This window comes from Sminthopsis crassicaudata, chromosome 1 (assembly GCF_048593235.1).
Source record: "Sminthopsis crassicaudata isolate SCR6 chromosome 1, ASM4859323v1, whole genome shotgun sequence".
Classification (NCBI taxonomy): domain Eukaryota; kingdom Metazoa; phylum Chordata; class Mammalia; order Dasyuromorphia; family Dasyuridae; genus Sminthopsis; species Sminthopsis crassicaudata.
In genome coordinates, this window is record NC_133617.1 from 743,819,321 (window position 1) to 743,840,727 (window position 21,407).

General features: G+C 46.3%; 1 protein-coding gene across 1 annotated transcript in view; it reads right to left on the bottom strand.

The window, feature by feature from the left end:
* SCN5A (sodium voltage-gated channel alpha subunit 5) overlaps window positions 1-21,407 on the bottom strand; it is a 175,765-nt gene that overhangs the window by 62,921 nt on the left and 91,437 nt on the right. Inside the window, exons 11-14 of the mRNA XM_074284385.1 lie at window positions 16,945-17,124; window positions 14,952-15,323; window positions 6,148-6,280; window positions 4,403-4,641 (exon numbers count right to left, since the gene is read on the bottom strand). Coding sequence (XP_074140486.1) covers window positions 4,403-4,641; window positions 6,148-6,280; window positions 14,952-15,323; window positions 16,945-17,124 — 924 coding nt within the window. The remainder of the gene's footprint in view (window positions 1-4,402; window positions 4,642-6,147; window positions 6,281-14,951; window positions 15,324-16,944; window positions 17,125-21,407) is intronic.

Genomic DNA, 21,407 nt, shown 5'->3' on the forward strand with positions numbered 1-21,407 from the left:
GAGCTATAAAACTGCTTTGATCCAGCAGTGTGTCTATTGGGTCTAGATCTCAAAGAGATCTGAAAGGAGGGAAAGGACCCAGATGTGCACAAATGTTTGTGGCAGCCCTTTTCATAGAAGTAAGAAACTGGAAACTGAGTGGATGCCCATCCATTGGAGAATGGCTGAATAAGTTTTAGTACATGAATATTATGAAATATTATTGTTCTGTAAGAAATGATCAGCAGGATGAGTTCAGAGAGGCCTGGAGAGACTTACAGGAACTGATGCTGAGTGAAATGAGTAAAACCAAAAGAACATTGTACACAGCAACAACAAGATTATGTGATGATCAACTGAGATGGACTTGGCTTTTTTCAGTAATGAAGTGATTTAGGTCAATTCCAATAAACTTCTGATGGAGAGAGCTATCTATCCCCAGAGAGAGAGACGGGGAGGACCAAATGTGGATTGTAACATTGTATCTTCACCTTTTTTTTTTTTTTGGGGTTGTTGTTTGCTTGCTCTTTTTTTTTTTTTCTTTTTTTCCTTTTTGATTTGATTTTTCTTGTGCATCATGATAAATGTGGAACTATGCTTAGAAGAATTGCAATATTTATCCTATATTAGATTACTTGTCATTTAGGGAATGGGGGACCTGGGGAGGGAGAGAGAAAAACTTGGAACACAAGGTTTTTCAAGGGTGAATGTTAAACTATCTTTGCATGTATTTTGGAAAAATAAATATGAAAAATTAAAAAAGAACATTCTGCTAAAAATAAATTGATCCAAGACAATTCCAATGAACTTGGGATGGAAAATGCCATCTGCATCCAAAGAGAGAACTTTGGAGACTGAATGTGGATCAAAATATTTTCTTTTGTTTTATTTGCTTTTTCTTTTTCATAGATTTTTCCCTTTTTGGTTTAATTTTTTTTGTACAACATGAAAAATATGGAAATATATTTAAAAGCAAAGTATATATATAACTTATATCATATTGCTTGCTGTCTTGGGGAAGGAGGAGGTAAGAGAGAAAGGGAGAAAATTTTAGGGACAAAAAATCTTACAAAAATGAATGTGAGGGGCAGCTAGGTGGATAGAGCACCAGTCTTGAATTCAGGAGGACCCGAGTTCAAATATGGTCTCAGATACTTAACACTTCCTAGCTGTGTGACCCTGGGCAAGTCACTTAACCCCAGCCTCAGGGGGAAAAATGAATGTGGAAAACTATCTTTACATGTATTTGGAAAAATAAAATACTATGGAGAAAAAAGGAGAGATCCTTGAGATACTCCCTTAGAGACTTTCTTCTGGGTTTATGCCAACTTATTAATTACTTTGGATTCCGTTATTTAAATCTTTTTGGATCTGCTTTACTGGATTATCATCATGCCCTGGATCATCATTCATTGGTAATCCACTGGTAATTGAAGCTAGATTCTCATTGAACCCATACTTCTCTATCTTGTGTACAAGAGTAGTATGAGAACTATGTTTGGCTAAAATGGATGGTTCCCATTTACAAAAATCAACTGGAACTTTCTTTTTGGGGCAGTCTCAGAAGCCAGGCTGCTCTCAATTAAAAAGGAGAGTTTACCAAAAGAATAACAAGTGACTAAGATCATTTGTAATCACTGAGGACAAATGGGCTTTCCCGATTCTTAGAAAATACTGTTCTTAAAGTATTGCTTGTTTGATTCCATTGGGTCCCCTCCATGGGGATCACTTGACAACCGATGCAATCCAACCCATTCTAATTCAATCTCAATGTAACACAAACACAACCTAATACAACCCAACCACATAGTATCAAAGTCTAATCATATGCCAACACAATTTCCACACAAGAATGCAAATGAATTACCATGTAAAGGGTTTTGCAAACCTTAAACCATTATATAAATGCTAGCAATTTACTAGCTATCATTAAGCCGATCATATCCCAATACTACTACAACTCAATCGTGATTCAAAGCTCAACCACATGTCATCTGTAAAATGAAAGGGTTGCGCTTGGCGGCCTTGAAGGTCCATTTTGGCTCTAAATCCACAATCCCCTGACTCCCACTGCATGAATGAATCAATTATTCATTGATTACTGCCCTTTTCCCACTCTCCCCCAACTTATTACTTTCCAATGTCATCTTTTACGAGGTTTCTGCAAAGACCTTCTATTCAGTCATGAGCTTTCTGTGTCTTTCCATAAAACCTCAATAATCACCTACTAACATAACCCAACTACCAAAACCCAATACTACCCAACTCCATTGCAACCGATCCAGCCTGTATAATAATCCAAGCTATTGTCCCAACACCCAACCCAATGTAACCCAGTGATAATTCAATAAAAAACAATGACATGAAACAAAATTACAAGATAACCCAGTTACATAGCAACTCAACTCAGCAACAACCTAATCACAACTCACAATCAGGCAACTATAATGTAACAGAGTCATACAGTGGTAACAGAATCACAACTCAGCCCAATCACATGTCAGATCAATAGAAGTGTAATCCAGTGTAATCCCACCACTTTGCAACAAAGTTCAGCCAAATGTCAATACAGTCACAACCTGCCCGGGGAAGTAACTCCAACATATAGCCCAATGTAAACACAATCACACATACAACAGCAACACAATTGCGGTCCCATCATGACTCAACACAGCCAAGACTAAAATACCTTAATCCCATCTGTCCACCACCCAATGTCAACACAACCACAACCAAACTCTAATTCAAATGGAGCTCGATGGCATTTCACTGGGACTAACCCACAGAACAACCACCGTGTCTCTTGCTTCAAAACCCTCCTACAAACTCTCTTGAGTCCTTTTTGTAGCTACGTTCAATGTTGAGGGGCAGAGCAAAGACTCGAGAATCCTCCAGAAGCTGGGTTGTTTTGGTGACAATTTTAGGCGCAGCTTGGCACAAACTCAATCGTTTTGTCAAGCAATAAATCGCTTCAGGAAGGTAAACCCTTCCGTGCGAGAGACCTGTCAGACGGTAGGGAACCTGCTATTTTTAGAGGCTGAGGATGCTGGGAATATCCAGCCCGAGGCTGCAGGTGGAGCATGTGCTGGGAAGGAGCCCACCCAGAAACTGGTCCTTAGAGAATATCTGTCATGTTTTACTTCTGCCAACCCGAGCAGATAAAGAAATCACTGCAGAGGCCTCGGTGTAACAGCCGCACTCCCTGACCCATTTCCAGTCTCCAGGGAGGCTGAATCATTTCTGGTTTGGGTCCCTTCCTTCCCCACATCACTCAGGGAGGGATACCTATTCCCAGGGCAGGGAAAAAGTTTGAAGGGATAGAAATCATTTGTTCTCATGGAAGTCATGGATTGCCCAAGGTCCCAGAAGGTACCACGTCCATTGGATTTTAGAATGTGGGAGACTTAACCCCTTAGAGAGGTATCAGCATAGTGGAGAGTGCTGGATTTTGGTTTAGGAAGATGCAGGTGCCAGACACGGGACCCTAGGCAAGCCATTTATTTTTTCTGAGGCTCCGTTTCCTCATCTGTTGTGCTTGGCGGACTTGAAGGTCCATTTTGGCTTTAAATTCACAATCCCCTGACTCCCACTGCATGAAAGAATCAATTATTCATTGATTACTGCCCTTTTCCCACTCTCCCCCAACTTATTACTTTCCAATGTCATCTTTTACGAGGTTTCTGCAAAGATCTTCTATTCAGTCATGAGCTTTCTGTGTCTTTCCATAAAACATCAATAAAAATAAGATGTATAGCCCTCCTCCTTCCTGCAGCCCTCCTTGATTAAACCCACCTGCATCTGACCATTCCTTATTTCACTTCCTCCACTGAATCAATCAATCAATATTTATTAAGCTCCTACTGTATGCCAGGCACTATGCTAAATACTATGAATTTAGAATTGGAAGGAACTTTCACAGCCTCTAATACATAAAAGGCACATTCTTACTGCTTAATAAGCTTGAGGCAGGGCGAGCCCCCCAGCTCTGGGGCAGCATGAAGGGCCAGCAAGGTTTGCCAAGCACCACGCCCAAATCTCCCTCTGCGGCCCTCTATTCTACTCTCCGGTGCAAAGCAGAATGAGGGGAACTCTTCATCCATGTGTGGGGTCACAGGGTTATGGCTTCAGAGTGAGAAGGGACAGAGGGCATCAAATCCAGAGGCCTCATTTTATAGATGAGGAAACTGAGTCACAAGCCAGAATCACAAGCCAGGAAATAGCTGAGATTTATCAGATTTGAATTCAAGTCTTATAACAGGCCCTGAGCTGCTCCTGCTGCATTATTGACAGATTCCAAATTGTACTACGTCATTTGTCTATCTCTGAGGGGATTCTTGGGAGTGCCGAGGGGGGCCCCCACCTCCCCGACCCGGGACGGTTGGACTCATGCCACAGGGATTCCCAGGCTGCCCATCTCTCTTACCAGGTTGCCAACCTGCAGCATCTCTTCGAAATCGGGAGTCATGTTGTAATGCTCGAGTGCCATGAACAGGGTGTTGAGCACAATGCAGATGGTGATGGTGAGGTCGGTGAAAGGGTCCATCACGACAAACTTGACGTTCTTCTTGATGGCCAGCCACAGCGGGCAGCACTCCCAGATCAGATAGTTCTGAGCAAAGCGGTTCCAGCAGGGGGGGCACTTTCGGTGGGACTCCTCCAGCTCTGGGGAAGAGAAGGTGGCCATGGGGGATGGCGAAGGGAGTCTCGACTCCCTAAGGCATGAGCCCCCAGGAGGACTCGGAGGGAAGGATGGGAACAAGATGGTAGGCTTGGGAAAATCGGGCTTACAGCTCGCTTAGTCCAACTCCAGCCCTGTACAGGTGAGGAAACAGGCCCAGGGAAGGTCAATGAATTGACCCAAGCCACATGACAGTAAGTGGCAGAACTGGGACTTGGGACTCCCCAATTCCAGGTGCTTCCTACTTTCTCACGCTGCCTCTCTGCCTACAGCTGGGCACCCACTCTTGTTCCTGAGCCATCTATGCTGCCCCCGTTCTCCAGTTCAGCAATATCTATTTAGATTGGAGATGCAGACCTGGAAGGACCTTAAAGGTCAAATGGTTCAACTCCTTCCCTCTTACAGATGAGAAAACTGAGGCCCAAACCCAGAGACCTGGCTAGAATTCATCGTGTGGATGCCCCGGAGGGCATGCGGGCCAGAAATGGCTTTGGAGCCTCATCTGGAGATCCCAGTAGCACCATCTCCTAGGGCTGTTGTAACAGGGGAGCCCAGTGTTTGGTGAACCTTTAAATCACTGTCTCAAAGCCAGCTCCTGCCATTTCTATGACTGGATCAGCACTGTGTACAACAGCCACCCCCACTGCTCATATTACCTGGGTAATGATGTCTACACTGCTGACACTACTCAGCACTTGTCATTGGAAAGAGGCTGCTCTCTGGGGAAAGGCTGTTGGGCCTGGATCCATAGGCCCTGAGTTCGAGTTCATTGGCACTTAAAAGCCTGTGATGCTGGCCAATTCACGTTATTTCTGCGGGTCTTGGTTTCCTCACACGTAAGTGTGGGTTGGCAGGTAGGTTAGACGAGCTGTAAGGTTGCTTCTGGCTCTAATTCCATGACCCTGGGGGTCCCTCAAGTCTCTTTCCCGTACGGCCACCAGGAGAGGTGGGGAACCATGGCTAGTAATTTGGTTTTGTACAGAAACTGAAAAATGTACCGGACTCCAAGCCTGGAGCTGAGGCAGCTCTGCCTTTTAGCAGATGTGTGACGTGGCTAAGTCCCTGCCCCTCTCAGAGACCGTCTCATCACCTGACAAATGAGGGCTTCTCAGGCTCCCCAGACTGAGCCCAAGCCCCTAATTTTAGAGATGACGGGATGAGGTCCAGGAAGCTGGAATTCCTTTACAGGGACACGTTGGGTGGGACATGAAGACAGGGCCTGACTCCAGAACCAGGCCTTTCCACTTTATTCCCAATAGGAATAGGAAGGGTCTGAGAAGGAGGGAGGCTCCTGCCCTGGGAAAAAAAGAGGCTTTCTCCCTCTCATGGCACTTTAGAGAAATGTCATTTCTGGGGTGAAGGCTGGCTGCCTCAGCCCAAAGGAGGTTGAGCCCAGGGGGCGGCTCCCACCCTACAGGTCAAGCCCAGGAAATGGGGCTGAGGCTGGGGAAGGATGGCTCAGTGGAAGGGTCCCAGGCCCTCGGACTGACCTTCCAGGGCGCTGGTGATGACACTGACGGCGCTCAAGGCCCGCTGCCGCTCATGCGGCTCCTCAAAGTACTCCAGGGACAGGCGCTGGGGCATCAGGAGCTGCTTCTTACTGACTTCTTCTGACACGGAGGTCTGGGAAGGACAACAACGGCAACACTGATGTCAAGCTTTAAAGCAGGGCAGGGAGCATCCCACTGGATCCCCCCGACAACTCTGTCATGTAGCTGTTACTACCATCCCCATTTTATAGATGAGGAAATGGAGGCTGAGAGAGATGGAGCAACTTGCTGGGGCCCCCTAACTTGTGTCTGAGGGGAGATTGGAACTTGTCTTCCCGTCTTCCAGCTGAACTCTCTCTACTGCACCATCTACTTGCATGAACGTTGTTCAGAAACACTAACATCCCCTGGATTGACATCCCTGGCTATTGCCACCATGTGCAGGCCAGGGAACCCCTCAGTGCCCCCAGAATCTGTCTGAGTTACCGACCATTGGGCCCCACTGCTCACGTTAGGAATACCTGCGGGCTGCTGCCCTACAGAGCTCTGCCTCCAGCCCTGGGCTGGCTCGGTGGCCCTGGAAAAACCAGTCATTGTACACCCAAGTGATCCACCAGGGTTAGTGTAAACATGTGAATTCTCCCCAACACATACCCCCCCCCCCACCTCAGACTTCCTGTGCTCTACTCTCCTAGGGTACCCCCGGATGGGGTCCAGAGCCAGGCTTCTGCGCCGTTCCCTGGCAGCAGTGGAGCGGAGAGGACTCTTGGGGACAACCGGCACCCCTCCTGCACCACTCCCTTTATTTTCAGAGCTGAAACTGTCCATAGAGCCATGATCCCCTCCCCATACCCTCCTCAATCCCTCTGCTCTTTTCTCCATTCCAGGGCTCTCATGGGCTTTTGAGCAGCAGATTACTTCAAGGGGCCAAAGGCCAAAGGTCTCTGCCTTTTTCTGACCCGGTGACTCTCTTGGGCAGCCTTCATGATCTGGATGAGACACTAGTGTGTCTAGTTCATATTAAGTATCATAAGGAATGAATAATTCATACCACAAATGCAGAGACACTGTCTGTTATAAAGCTGAAGATCAGACAGGTTGAGTCACTGTCGGGGAGAGGGGGACGCCTGGCCACTTTCCCAGAGACCTCTGAGACTCCTCTCTGCCTAGAGCTTCCCCAGAGGTCCATGCTTTGTTTTGGGGCAGCAGAAGAACAGACCCACTGACCTCCTCTCAGCCCAGACTCTTTCCCCAAGTCCAGCTTAGGCCTCTTCCCCAAGTCCTGCCTCCTTTGTCCCAGGCTCTTCTCCAAGTCCTGCCTTCTCTGTCCCAGTCTCTTCCCCAAGTCCTGACTCCCCTTAGCCCAGGGCCCATAGCCTCTGCTTCTTGGACACGGACAATTTTTTTCCTCGGGTTTTTGGTCCCAGCTCCAATCCCACCTTCTCCGGGAGCCTCTTCTGATCTCCACTGATTCTAGGGCCTCTCTCCATTGCTCACTTAATCTGCCCTGGGCTCTCTTGCTTGTACAGAGTCCTTTACATATTGTTCCCCTGTCCCGAGTTCCCCAGGAACCTTGCCATTTTTAGGATTCCTAGTGCTCAGCACAGTGCTGGGCACATGGTAACGGTGAATAAATATTTGTTGACTAACAAGACTTTTCTGGGCTCTGTGGCTTTCTGGACCCTCAGAGTCACCCCAGATTTCTTACCCAAACTTCCTCCTTCAAAACCACTATTTCCCCCTTTATACCATGGGATCAGAGAGAGACCCAGCAGGGGGCCTTTCTTCTAGCTGTTCAGTCATTTTCAGTCATGTACGACTCTTCCTGACCCCTTTGGGGATTTTCTTGGTAGAGACCTTGGAATGGTGGGCCATTTCCTTCTCCAGCTCATTTTACAGATGAGAAAACTGAGGCAAACAGAGTTAAGTGACTTGTTCAGGGTCACATAGGCAGTAAGGATCTGAGGTCAGTTTTGAACTTGGGTTTTTCTTACTCCAGTGCTTTCTATCCACTGAGCCACCTAGCTGCCCCCAGAGGAGACCCTGAGACCATCAAATGTAATCCCATTTTACAAGTGGGGAAAGTAAAGCCCGCAGAATGGCAGGGTCTCCCCTGAGATGTCAAGGACAGAGGCAGGGCCAGGCTCGCCGGTGCTCTTTCCGCTGCCACGGATGAACATCGGTATCAATAACAATAATAACAACATTTATGGAACACTTGGACATTTGCAAAGCACTCTCTGTGTTGTCTCATTTGAATGAGTCATCACTCCCATCTGTTTCCCCCCACCCCGAGCTCTAGCTCTAGCTGCCCCTCCTCACCCCACCACCCACAGCCTCCATTTCTACCAGTGTCTTCCCCAAGTGCGCCGGTAAACAAGTGGCACCCATGGGGGGACGGGAAGAGGGATCGATCCAAAAGTGAGGGGTGCCCTGTGGGAGATCCATTAACCGAATTAGAACCAAAGGGCGCTGGCGAAGAGATCGATGTCTGCCTGGACAGCCACAGGGTTCCAGCCTCAGCCCAGGGCACGGTTTTATCAGAGACTTAGCTGAAAGTACAGAAAGCCAGCCAGGCGGAAGCCAGGTGGGTCACGGCCTGGAAGGAGCCACTAATACAAGGGAAGACCTAGTTCGGCGTGGAGAAAGCACCAGACAGGCTGCCCCGGGGAAGCCGATCAGAGACGCCCATCAAGCTCTATATTCAATCTTGGCAAAACTGACCTGCCGGCCTGGATAATGAGCCTGGTAACTCACTGGGTGACCTCCTGTAAGTTACTTAACCTCTCTGGGCCCCAGGCTCCTCATTTGTAAAGTGAGGGGGCTGGCCTGTCAACTCCCTAAGTCCCTTCCCCCACTAATGTTCTATGAGCCCACAACAAGAAGGCTTTAATTTAAAAAAAAAAAAAAAAAGAAGGCTTTAATTGATTATAAGTTCAAGATGAGTCAGGTTTCTGTCAAAAAAAAAAAAAGCAAGAAAAAGTGAAATGTAATATTGGGTAGGCTCTAGAGAGGGGCCATATCCAGGCTGGGGGTGATGAGGTTTGTGTTGTGCTCCTTGGCCACCATGAGCACACACCTGATACACCGCTGTATCTAGAACCTGGCCCCAGAATAATCAGCCATAATAAAGGATGTGGGACTTGGGGTGGGGGGTCTTACCCTCGTCTGCTTCATGGACCACCCAGCCCCACCCCCTTACCCCCTTCTCACAACAACCGCTCATAAAACGCTGTAATAAAATACTAGGACCACATAGGAAATCAATCATATTGAAACTCAGTGTCAGGTCCTTGCAGTATTGGCTTTAAATGCATCAGAGAAAACACACGGGGCTATGAAGGAAATCAATTCCCTTGGAATGAAGTTTCAAGGTAGTAAAACAAGTCCCCAAAGCCCAGCCCGCTAGGTTAGGAGTCTTTGACTGTGGAGGCCATACCGGCCGCCATATTTGAGCATCTGAAATTAAGCAGAAGAAGAGTAGGACTCTTTCCACATGTGTAATGTCCGGGCTAGCTCTCTGGAGGTCTTTGGGCCCAGCCTGAGTCCTTGGTCTTGTGGGGAAGTGCAGGAGGCAGAAGAGCCACCAGGAGGATGGACAAAGATAGAATGTCTTATTTCCAATCCTTCTTAGCTCTTATATATCTTATTGTAATTACATCATTACAGCACGCTGAGTACTATGGGAATTAAAGAACCATGACATCACCATGCTGAGTATTAAGTATGGGAACTAGAGAACCATCATCTCCTCAATCCCACTGAGTTACCACCTTGTTTCAGGTGTAGTTGTCCAAAGTTCAGGCCCTCTACACACATGGCCTCCAAGGGAGAAGATTCAATAGGCCAAATGGTACATTTTAAGTTTTAAAGATGGCAGGGAACTCAGTGATCATTTAGTTTATTTGCTTTGTAGTGTAGTCTGATGGACTCATAAGCCATTGGACGGCTCAATTAAAAGAAGAGTTGTTTAATGGTTCGATGTCAGTGGCCAAGGAGGGCTCCAGGGGACTGCCCCCAAAATCTGTGCTGCTTAGCGTGTTTACCAGTGACTGTGATAAAGGCAAAGATGGCAAGTGAGAGGAAACTAGGAAGGAAAGTCAGTACATGGATAAGTGTCTGGATCCAAAAGGAGCTTGACAGGCTAAAACAAGAGTCAGCAAACTATCACCTATGGGCCAGCCCAGGTCCACCAACTATGACTGTGTGACTCTCCAGCAGATGGAGAGCCCGATTTGATGGTCAGGGGTCAGGATGTGCAATTCTTGTGCTAGGGCATGTGGATGAATCTATTAAGATGAAATAAATGTAGCTTGGGAATAAGAAATCACCTTTACATGGAAAATGTGAAGGAGACAGACATTAGATGTTCTGAAAGTAATCTAGGGGTCTTAGTAGCCTGCAATCTCTATGTGACACCAGGGGGATGCGGCTAACATGATCTTGGACTGTGTTTGAAAGGTGGGGCTTCCACACACAGCAGAAGATAATTCCCTGGTCCTGTGCCCTGGTCAGACCTCCTCTGAAGGGCACCACAGAAGGGCATTGCTAAATTGGAGAATAGCCAGAGGAAGGTGGGCACAATGCTGGAAGGACTTGAATCCATCTCATAGGAGGAAGAAGCTAAGTATGTTTGACCTGGAGGAGAAAAGACTCAAGGGAGATTTGACAGCTGTCTTCATGAATCTGTAGGACTGTTATTGGAGGAAGAATCGGATTTGTTGTTTGTCCCCAGGGGCCAGAGAGGGAGCTCCGAAAGCTCAATGTCCAGAAATGCCATACGATAATTAGTACAGAATTGTAGCTCTATTTCTGGATGGGATCTCAGATTCATCTAACCTTACTGTCTCATTTTCCAGATGAGGAAACTAAGGCACCAAGGGGTAAAAAGCCCGGTCCAGTATTACACAGTTAGTAAATGCCTCACTAGGTCATGTTCCAAAGTGGTTGCTCAAGAGAGGGGGAGCTGTCTATACTCAGAGCACTTCATGGAGAGGCTGATAGCCACTTGTCAGGCTGTTATAATGGAGAATCTCTTCATCTACATCAGTCATGAAAGCTGCTGAAGACCCTGGGATAAAACCTTAGACAGCAGAGGACCACAGAGCCAGAGCTCGAAGGGATTTCTTGAGATACTCTGAGCTAATCCTTGTTTTGCCCATAAGGAGACCAAGGAACTGGAGGGGATCTAGAGCCTATATTAAATCCAACCTCCCCAAGTTATAAAGGGGGAAACTGAGGCTGGGAGAGATTAAGCAATTAGTAGATGACAACCCTGAGATCATCAATCCTAAATCTGTGATCCAGTGACCTCCCACCCACACTGGCCCCATATCAGAGACCTGGCTCCCTCAAATACTGGGGAGGATTTTGATCAAACACTACGCTCCTTATCTCGTAATATTTTTTTAGAGGCAAGATGGCGCAGAGGTTAGCTGGCCTTGGAATCAGGTCACTGGATTGTAGAGTTAGGACTGATGATCAAATCCAACCCTTTTGTTTTATAGACAAGTGGTCTGTCCAGTGTGGTGGACATCAGTAGGATCTAGGTCCCTCTACTTGACTTCAGTTCTAGCTCCTTAACCCCTTTCTCCTTGTCTGGCCTCTTATTAGAAGAAACAGAGGTCATGAAACACTCCTAGATCCTCCCTCCATCACCAGAATCCCTTCCCATCCAGCTCTGACTCCAGATTAGGAGTGAGGGGAGAAGCAGAGGGGAGTTTCCCCTAAGAACTGGGGGTGAACTGGAGAAAGTGAGGTCTTGTGACCTCTAATCTAGTTAGTTTTTACAAATGGCCCCATCTTGGCCCGCTAATCCCTTTAACTTTGGAAATGGCCCTGCAGATGTGAGAATCCGCAAAATCCAAGTCTTGGGTAATGAAGTGTACGAATGTGGATGCTGCCCGACATGGGCAGTGAGATGAGATGATTTTCTCCCTAATGAAATTAGGAAATGATATTAACTTACCAGGGCTGATCTAATTCCCAAGCTATGAGCCTCCTGGGCCGTGACCTCACTGGAGGCAGCCCAGCCTCATGGAGCACCTGTCTCATTTCCCACATCAGGATGTTAGCCATGGCTTGGACATGAGCCCAGGAGCCTCCCCTGTCCAGGCCCCTGTCTGCCTCTCCAGAGGAAGAGGGGGCAGACTTCCAAGGCAATAATCTCCAAACAAGGAGGTTTCCCCCTAAGAGCCCCTGCCTCCCTCTCATCACCTGATCTCTTCCGATCTCCTACAGCCCACAGGCAAGATGGACCGAATGAAGCAGAAACCTCTTCCTACCTGTCCCAGGTCCTGCCCAAGCCTTGACTCCTCCCTGAAGTTTCTCTAGTCTATACATGTATCTCCTTGCTCCAAATTCCTATGGCAACCATGGAGCTGGAAATCACCAGTCTTTGTCCTGGAAAAGAGATGAGGGAGGGAATCCCTCCCTTCTTTGGGGGGGGGCATGCATAGGAGATCACAGCTGGGAACGTTGCCTAACTCTTGGGATGGAATCGCTCACTGTGTATCCCAGAGAACAGATGTAGGGCCGGAAGATGTCTTACAAATTAAGTTTTCTTCATTACCAGACCATTTCCTGTCAAGCTGAAATGCCTTCTGCTCCCTTCGAACCCCCCGTTCTGCCCGACAACCTCTGTACCTGATGGTGAGAGCCTCCCAGATTGCTTGACCTAGACCCACCGCATCTTTTCATCCCACTGTGCAGAGCCCCTTCCCCTTCTAGCTCTGGGATAACTGAATTTACACAGCATTTGTTGTTTGTCCTTCCATCTCAAAGAGTACCATGACATCAGGAAAGTGACGTCCTGATCTGCAAATGAATTGAAGTGAGGGAGCAAACTCAGCAGCCTCACTTTTTTCCTCCAGAGTTATCTGGGTCCAGTGGCAGAATATAGATCAGGACACTGGAGATGACCAGCATGCACTGCAAGCTCTTGGCCTTTTTAAGCTAAAATCCTTCCCACGGCTCAATTTAACTGAGGCAACTCCCGTTCAGTGATCAAGGCTACCTTCCCGCTATCATTCCTGGAAAGGCCGCATGGGCAACTGCTTCCTGGCTCCTTGGACCACCCCTCTCTCATCCTGGCTCTCTACTTATCTCCTCTATTAGAATGTAAGCTCCACGAGGACAGGGGCAGCCTCCCTTTCCATTTAAATTCTGTTTAGCCCAGAGAAAGCTCACTGTAAATGCTTCAATCATTTATTCCTTCATCCATCCATCCATCCGTTCCGCTCATTCAGTGAGCGCTCTTTTAAGGGGAAGGCAGAGGTTCCAGAAATAAATATGGTATAAAATCCAAAGGTATCAATAAAACTTATTAAATAAAATAATTACAGAGCCTGGGGTGAGGAAGGGATCTCAGAGGCCAGGTAGGCAGCTGATGGTGCAGTGGAGAGTGCTGGATCTGGAATCAGGAAGACCCGAGTTCAAATTCAGCCTCAGACACTTACTAGCAGTTTGGCCTTGGACATGTTCATTTTATCTGTCTGCCTCAGTTTCCTCATTGTGCAATGGGAATAATAATAATAACACCTACCTCCCAGGGTAATCATGAAGATCAAATGAGACATTTGTGAAGTGTTTTGCAAACTATGAAGCGCAATATAAATGCTAACCTTTATTATAATAATAATAATTATTATCTAATCCAAACCTCTCATTTTTACAGGTGAGAAAACTGAGCCCAGGGAGCTTAAAATGAGATAATATCCAAAAACTCTTTGCAAATCACAAAGCACTCTATAAATACTAGCTATTATCATTAGTTATCCTAATCTAGTTCAGTCTCCTCATTGTACACAGATAGGGAAACTGAGGCTCAGGGAGGTGGCCCCAAGGGGAACAAGTGGCTAGAAACTGAGGCAGGATTTGACTCCGGGGACACTGGGTATTAAAATGAGAGAGCCAAAATCGTCTCCTCCAGCAGCCTCTTAGCCCTTTCCTCTGTCCGGGCTCCTGGAAGACAGACTGGCCGTGGCTCCTCGGGACCCCGATCATACCCTGGCCCTGTGCTCTCTCCCAGGGTTCCTGACCCAGAGTTAGGATCCCGGCGAGGGCGGTGGGTGCAGATACTGGCCTTGGTCTGTGGTCAGCGGCAGAGAGCAGAACTATGGTTTTGGGAGGCAAGCTCCAGCTCCTGACAAGGGGCAACCTTCTCTCGCTGAGAGCGGCCCCCATTGAATGAAGGTTGCCCTCAGGGATAGTGAGTTCCTCATCACTGGAAGTATCCAAGAAGATGCAGAGTAACCTCCTGGCACAGGGTTGAGGGCTGGCTTGTCACAGAGTCACAGGAAGGGACATGCCTGACTTCATGGTCTAATCGTGGCTAACAAGAATCCCCAAACATCAGCGGGGAACAGATGCTGCCTTAGAGTCAGAGGACCTGGGCCAGATCCACCTTGGACGCTTCCTACCTAGGTGGGACCCTTCCCCTCACTGAGACTCAGTGTCCTCATCCATAAAATGGGGAGGTTGAAATCCATGGCCTCTAGTCTGTTCCACGTCACCCAAATCCCATCTTTTAGCAAGCAAATGAGCACATACAAAGTGGCAAACTAAACTTTCTATTTCTGTTTCTCTTTGCTCTGCTTCTGGTCCTTTCAGTAGCCAATTCCTACCCTGCTGCTCCTGGAAAGGAAGGGTTCTCATCACTGCCCACATGTGCATACACAGACACCCACATGTGGACATACAGGCACACGCATGCACACGCACAAACGGGACCACGTCTACATGGACAACGGCCAACCTCTTGTGATTGGCTGACAGCCCGACCCCCTGCCCAGAGGGTGGCTCACCGTGTCTGGAGGTTGGGGCTTCTCCAGAATCATGGGAGACAGCAAGCCGCCCCCCGGGGACGTGGCCTCCGGGACCCCCATGGCCAAGAGGGAGACCACGCCATTGCAGTCCACCGCACTGTTTCTTTTGCCGTTGTGTATGAGATTGGGGGCGGCGGGGACGCCCGGGCTGGACTGGCTTTGGGCACTGGGCCGTCGAGCGGGCCAGGGCACCAGGAGGGATGCCCGGTGGCTCTCGCTCTCCCCGGGAGTGCTGATCTCATCATCGGCGAAGTCGGTCTCCGAGCCCAGGTCCCTCCGGCGGAAGGTGAAGACGCTGCCGTGGCTGGATCGGCGTTTCAGGGAGTTCCTGTGGTTGATGCCCAGAAGAGTCTGGGACAGGGAACAGAGGAGAAGGCAGAAACCATGTCAGACATCTTGTTCCTCGTTCCTGCCTATCTGGGACACCCCCCCCCCAATGCTGCCCCATCTGCACCCGGGCCCACCAGCAGGGGCTCACTTTCCTGGGGCCCTTCACCCTCTACAAAGCACTCTCTGTGTGGCCCCTCCTGCAGGGACCCCGGGGGCTGTGGCTGCCTCAGGCTCTGGACCCCAACCCCATCTGCCTTGTAAATGGCTCTGCACAGACACCCGTGGAGATGGCCTTCCAGCTGCCTCAGATGAGCTCCATCATCTACATGTCCTAGGGGGTGTGAGGAGGACAACCGCTGGCCTCCCTATGGGCTCTGAGAGCACTCTGCGTCACCCCTGATCCCCCCATCCACCCCAAGGGCGCACGCAGGCAGTGCTCAGGCTGGCTGGAGTTGTGATTCCTGTTTTACAGATACCAAAACACGACCGGCTTCCTGCAGGACTCGGCTCTGTTCTGCCTTCTGCAGGAGGCCGTTCGTGGTTAGAGCCTCCACCCGAGATGCCTTCCAGCTGTTCTGCATCTGTCTTGGATGTTTCTTGGTATTTCTGCATCTCCCATATTCAGAGATTGGAAACATTAAAATACTAGAAAAAGTCTCGGTTTCTTCCTTTTTTTCACTGGATTTTAAGCTCCCTGCAGGCAAGGACTCTTTCGTACCCCCGACACAGAGGCTGGCGTCCCGAGGGGGGCTCAGTCACCCCCTAAGTGACCCCGGCCAAACAGCTGGGATCTTTGGACAAAGAGCTGCCTCCCCGAAGGGGGAGTCCTGGGTTTGCCCCAGCTTTCTGAAGGAGCTCTCCAAAGGCTCCTCGCTAAAAGTAGGGATGCTGCGGCAGCTGAACTGGGCAGGCTGGGCCAGAAGGCCACTCCAAGGGAGGCCAGCTCCCGGGATCTGGGCACAGATCACAGGGCAAGGGCCCCGGGCAAGGGAAGAAGGGGGGACGGGCACCACACCCATCGGGCAGCATTGTGGTGACAGTGCCATGACGCCTTGAATTGCCCACCAGCCCTCCTCTCTTGCTAAGCAAGCTTGCAAGGTAATTAAGCCTCCCTGGCTTATTAAGCCCAATGAACCTAATTAAAGTATTAGCAAGAACCGGCGTCGTGGATGCAGCTGCTCTGGCGGCCTCCTCAGGCAGACGGTCTAGATGTGGGAGGCCTCCCCCCTCCCTTGATGCTCCTGCTGAGTTTCTCGAAGCCCCTTGGCTGAAATGTCACTGGGGGGAGGGAAGTGGCAGGGCACAAGGCGTGCCAGGAGGCAGGTGGAGCTCCTGGCCCTCCTGGACACTTATTAGTCTCCATGGCTCTGGGCTGGCCCTCTGATCTCTCCAAGCATCATCTTTCTCATCTGTGAAATGGGCCCTCAGGAAAGCTAGAGAGAATCACCCGGGACATTCACAAATGAGAAAACTGAGGCTGCATGAACTGAGAGGTCTCACTGAGAATCAGAGAGATGGGGGTCAGCCCTGTTATGCTCTGCCTTAGGCAGCCTATATGCTTAGTCCCAGCTGGGACCGGAAGCACAGCACTGCTTCCAAAGGATCCAAAGCGGGAGCCGGTGCTGAGGGGAGGGGGGATTACCATTCTCCGAGGGCCATCGTCTGAGTCCGACTTGGGAAATCTGTCTTCCCCACAGTCATCTGTCCCTGAGGACTGCCTCGTTCTCCTCCTACTCCTCCTGTCTGGTGCTGTCTTGGGGGCAAGGGGAGACATCTCAAAGGAACTCCTGGACACAGTGTCCATGCCCCTGGCTGTCAGGGCCTAGAAGGGGAAAAAAGGCAGGGGTTTCCTGGTTAGTGGCTGGAGCTGGCTGATGGTGGATTTGCTCAGCTTGAAAATCTGGACCCAAGACAATTTGGATCTTTCTCTGGCCTCAGTTTCCCTCTGTGTAAAAGAAGGAGGGTGGCCCAGATAAACTCCAAGATTCCTTGAAGCTCTTATGGTCAGTGGGTCTGGGCTCAAGATGATAATAATGTTTCAATTCTGATCAATCCAATGATACACAACAATTCCAAAGGACCCATGAAGAAAAGTATTATCTACCAGGGGTGGAGCAAGATGGCGGAGAGAAGCCAGGAAGTTGTCCATTTCCCTCAGAAACAGGTTAAATCAAGCCTCTACAAGGATTTTGAAGCAACAAAACCCACAAAAAGATGGGGTGAAACAATTTTCCAGTTAAAGATAACTTAGAAGGACTTCAGGAAAGATCTGTCTCATTTGGTAAAAATGGAACACAGCCCAGCACAGATGGGTGCAGGCAAGCCAATGGGAGGCTCTTAGCTACGGAACAGATCAGCAGTTGAGGCCCCTTGGTCCCGGCTCAGTAGGCTGGTAGCACAGCAGGCCAGTTGTGAAGCCTTCCGCCCCAAAGACAAACTGCCAGCCCTGGAACCCCATCACAACAGGCACAGTGAGGCCATAGTGGGCAAACTGCCAGCCCCAGAAGGCCTGGGGCACAAAGACAGTGACCAAGCCCCTGGCCACCCAGTGCAAGAAGCTTGGGAGAGTGTCTCTCTTTGCCATCCATGTGCAGAGTTCAACTTTAAAAGTAATAAAATAGCAGAAAACAAACAACAAACAAAGCCCTGACCATAGAAAGCTACCATGGCAACAGAGAAAATGGAAACATAAACTCAGAAAATGACAACCATGGTAAAATGCTTACATGCAAAGAATCAAAGGGGAATATAAATTGGTCTCAGGCCCAAAAAGTTCTCTTGGAAGGGCTCAAAAAGGATTTTAAAAATCAAACAAGAGAAGAAAAATTGGGAAAAGAAATGAAAGTTATGGAGGAGAATCATGAAAAGAGTCAATAGCTTGGAAAAGGAGGATTAAATGGGATTTAACAGCTTCTACATTACAGGATCAGAGGGCTTGAAATATGATATTCCAGAAGGCAAAAGAGCTTGAATTATAACCAACAATTAACTACTTAGAAAAACAAAAACTTTTGGGGGAAATGATGGAAATTCAATGAAATAGGGGATTTTCAACTTTCCTAATAAAAAAACAGAGCTCAACAGAAAATTTGGACTTCAAATACAAGATTCAAGAGAAAAAAACAGGAAAAGAAAAATACATGTTAATCAATTTACACCCTGAAATGAGAACCTTTTAGCTCTATATCTCTAATAGGTAGTTAGAAAGAGCATATAAAGGCAGAATGTGGGTATAGTTGACTTTGATGTGATGATATGAAAAAAAAATTAAGGGTGAAAAAAGTGTTGTAATGGAATAAGAGGAAAAGGGAAGGCAGAATAGGGCAAATTGCATCATATGAAGAGGCTCAAAGATCTATTACAGTAGAGGAAAAGAAAGGAGGGTGCAAGCATTGTTTGAACACTATTGTCATTGGATTTGGCTCAAAGAGGTAGTAATGTACACTTTTAGTTGTGTATAGAAATTTATCTTACTCTATAGGGAAGTAGGAGAGAGAATGGGAAAGAAAAGGGAATAGGTGGCTGATGGAAGGAAGAGTGGAAATAGGAGGGAAAGAGGAAAGAAAAGGACTAGAAGAGAGAGCAGATTGAGGCAAGCAGTGGTCAGAAGCAAAACACTGGTGAGAAAGGGCAGGGTAAAATGAGAAAAAAAATATAAATAGACAGGATGGAAGTCATTATACAGTTAGTAATTATAACTGTGAATGTGACTGATGAATTCCATAAAATGAAAGCGGATGGCAGAGTGGGTTAAAACCACAATTCTACAATATGTTGTTTACAAGAAACACATTTGAAGCAGAGATACATACAGAGTAAAGGTAAAAGTCTGGAGCAGAATATATTATGCTGCAGCTGAAGTAAAAAAAAAAGCAGGAGTATTAATCTTAGATAAAGCAAAAATAGATCTAATTAAAAGAGATAAGGAAGGAAATTACATCTTGCTAAAAGACACCAAAGAAAATGAAGCAACGTCAACGATAAATATCGTTGATTCCAACTAGAATAGCAGCCAAATTTTTAGAGAAATTAAATGAATTACAGGAGGAAACAGATGGCAAAACTACTAGTGGGGGACCTCAACTTTCTCTTATCAAAACTAGATAAATCTAACCACAAAATAAACAAGAAGGAAGTTAGAGAGGTGTAGAGAATTTTAAGAAAGTTAGATATGATAGATCTCTGGAGAAAAATTAATGGGGATAGAAAGGAATATACCATCTTCTCAGTAGTACATGACACCTACACAAAAATATACTATGACCAGATGGGATTTATACTAGGAACGCAGGGCTGATTCAATATTAGGGGAAAATCAGCCTAATTGACCATAACAATTACAAAAATAACAGAAATCATAAGATTGTTTCAACAGAAAATCTTCTGACAAAATATAGCATCCATTCCTATTAAAAATAGCAGAGGAATAAATGGCGTTTTCTTTAAAATAATAAGTAGCATCTATCTAAACCATCAGCAAGCATTATATATAATGGGAATAAGCTAGAAGCTTTCCCAATAAGATCAGGGGTGAAACATAGATGCCCATTATCATCAAAATTATTCAATCAATATTATACTAAAATGTTAGCTTTTGAAATAAGAGAAAGGAAAGAAATTGAAGGAATTAGAATAAGAATTTTGGAAACAAAATTGTAATTCTTTGCAGATGATATGATGATATACTTAAAGAATCCTAGATAATCAGCTAAAAAAATTACTTGCAACAATGAACAAATCAGCAAAGTTGTAGGATATAAAATAAATCCACATAAACTGTCAACATTTCTCTTTGTTGTCAACAAAGTCTAGCAGCAAGAGATAGAAAGAGCAATTCCATTTAAAATAACTTATAGACAATATAAAATATTTGAGAGTGTATCCACCAAGACAAACCTAGGAACTGTATGAACATAATTGCAAGACAGGTTTCACAAAAATAAAGTCAGATCTAAGCAATTGGAAAAATATAGATTACTCATAGGAAGGCTGAGCTAATATAATAAATGACAATTCTACATGAATTAATGTATTTATTCAGTGCCATACCTATCAACCTACCAAAAATTTATTTTTTCAGAGCTAGAAAAATAATAATAAAATCCACCCGGAAGAACAAAAGGTCAAAAATATCAAGAGAATTAATGAAAAAAATGCCAAGAAGGTGGTCTAGCTATACTAGATCCACCAGTATATTATAAAATGGCAAACATCAAAACTATTTGGTACTGGCTAAGAGAGTAGTGAATCAATGGAATAGGTTAGGTAGATGAGGCAGTATAGGAGATGATTATAGTAATTTATTTTATAAATCCAAAGACTTCAGCTTCTGAGATAAGAACTCCCTATTTGACAAAAACTGATGGGAAAACTGGAAAATAGTATGGCAGAAAATAGGCAGACACCAACATCCTACACCATATACCAAAGTAAAGTCAAAATGGGTACATGAGTTAGACATTAAGGATGATAACCTAAGCAAATTAGGAGAGCAAAGAATAGTTTACCTCTCAGATCTGTGAAGAAGGAAAGAATTTATGAACAAATAAGAGCCAGAGAATATTAAGAAATAATTGAATATGAATAATATGAAAATGAATAATTTTGATTACATTGAAATTTTTGCACACCAAAACCAATGCAACCAAGTTTAAAAGGAAAGCAGAAAATTGGGAAATAATTTTTAATGGTTTTCTGATAAATGCCTCAATTTTAAAATATATATAAAGAACTGAGTCAAATTTATTAGAATACAAGTCATTCCCTAATTGATAAATAGTCAAGGGATAGGTATAGACAGTTTTTAGATGAAGAAATTAAAGCTATCTATAGTCATTTGATGAAATGCTCTAAATCACTATTGATTAGAGAAATGCGAATTAAAACAATTCTGAGATATCACCTCATTCCTAGCATATTGGGTAACATGACAGAAAAGGAACATAATAAATGTTGGAGGAGATGTAGGAAAATTGAAACTCTAATGCTTTGTTGGTGGAGTGGTGAACCGATCCAATCATTCTGGAGAGTAATTTCAAACTGTGCCCAAAGGGTTGTTTCAGCAATAACAGTACTTGGTCTGTATCCAAAAGTGATCATAAAAAG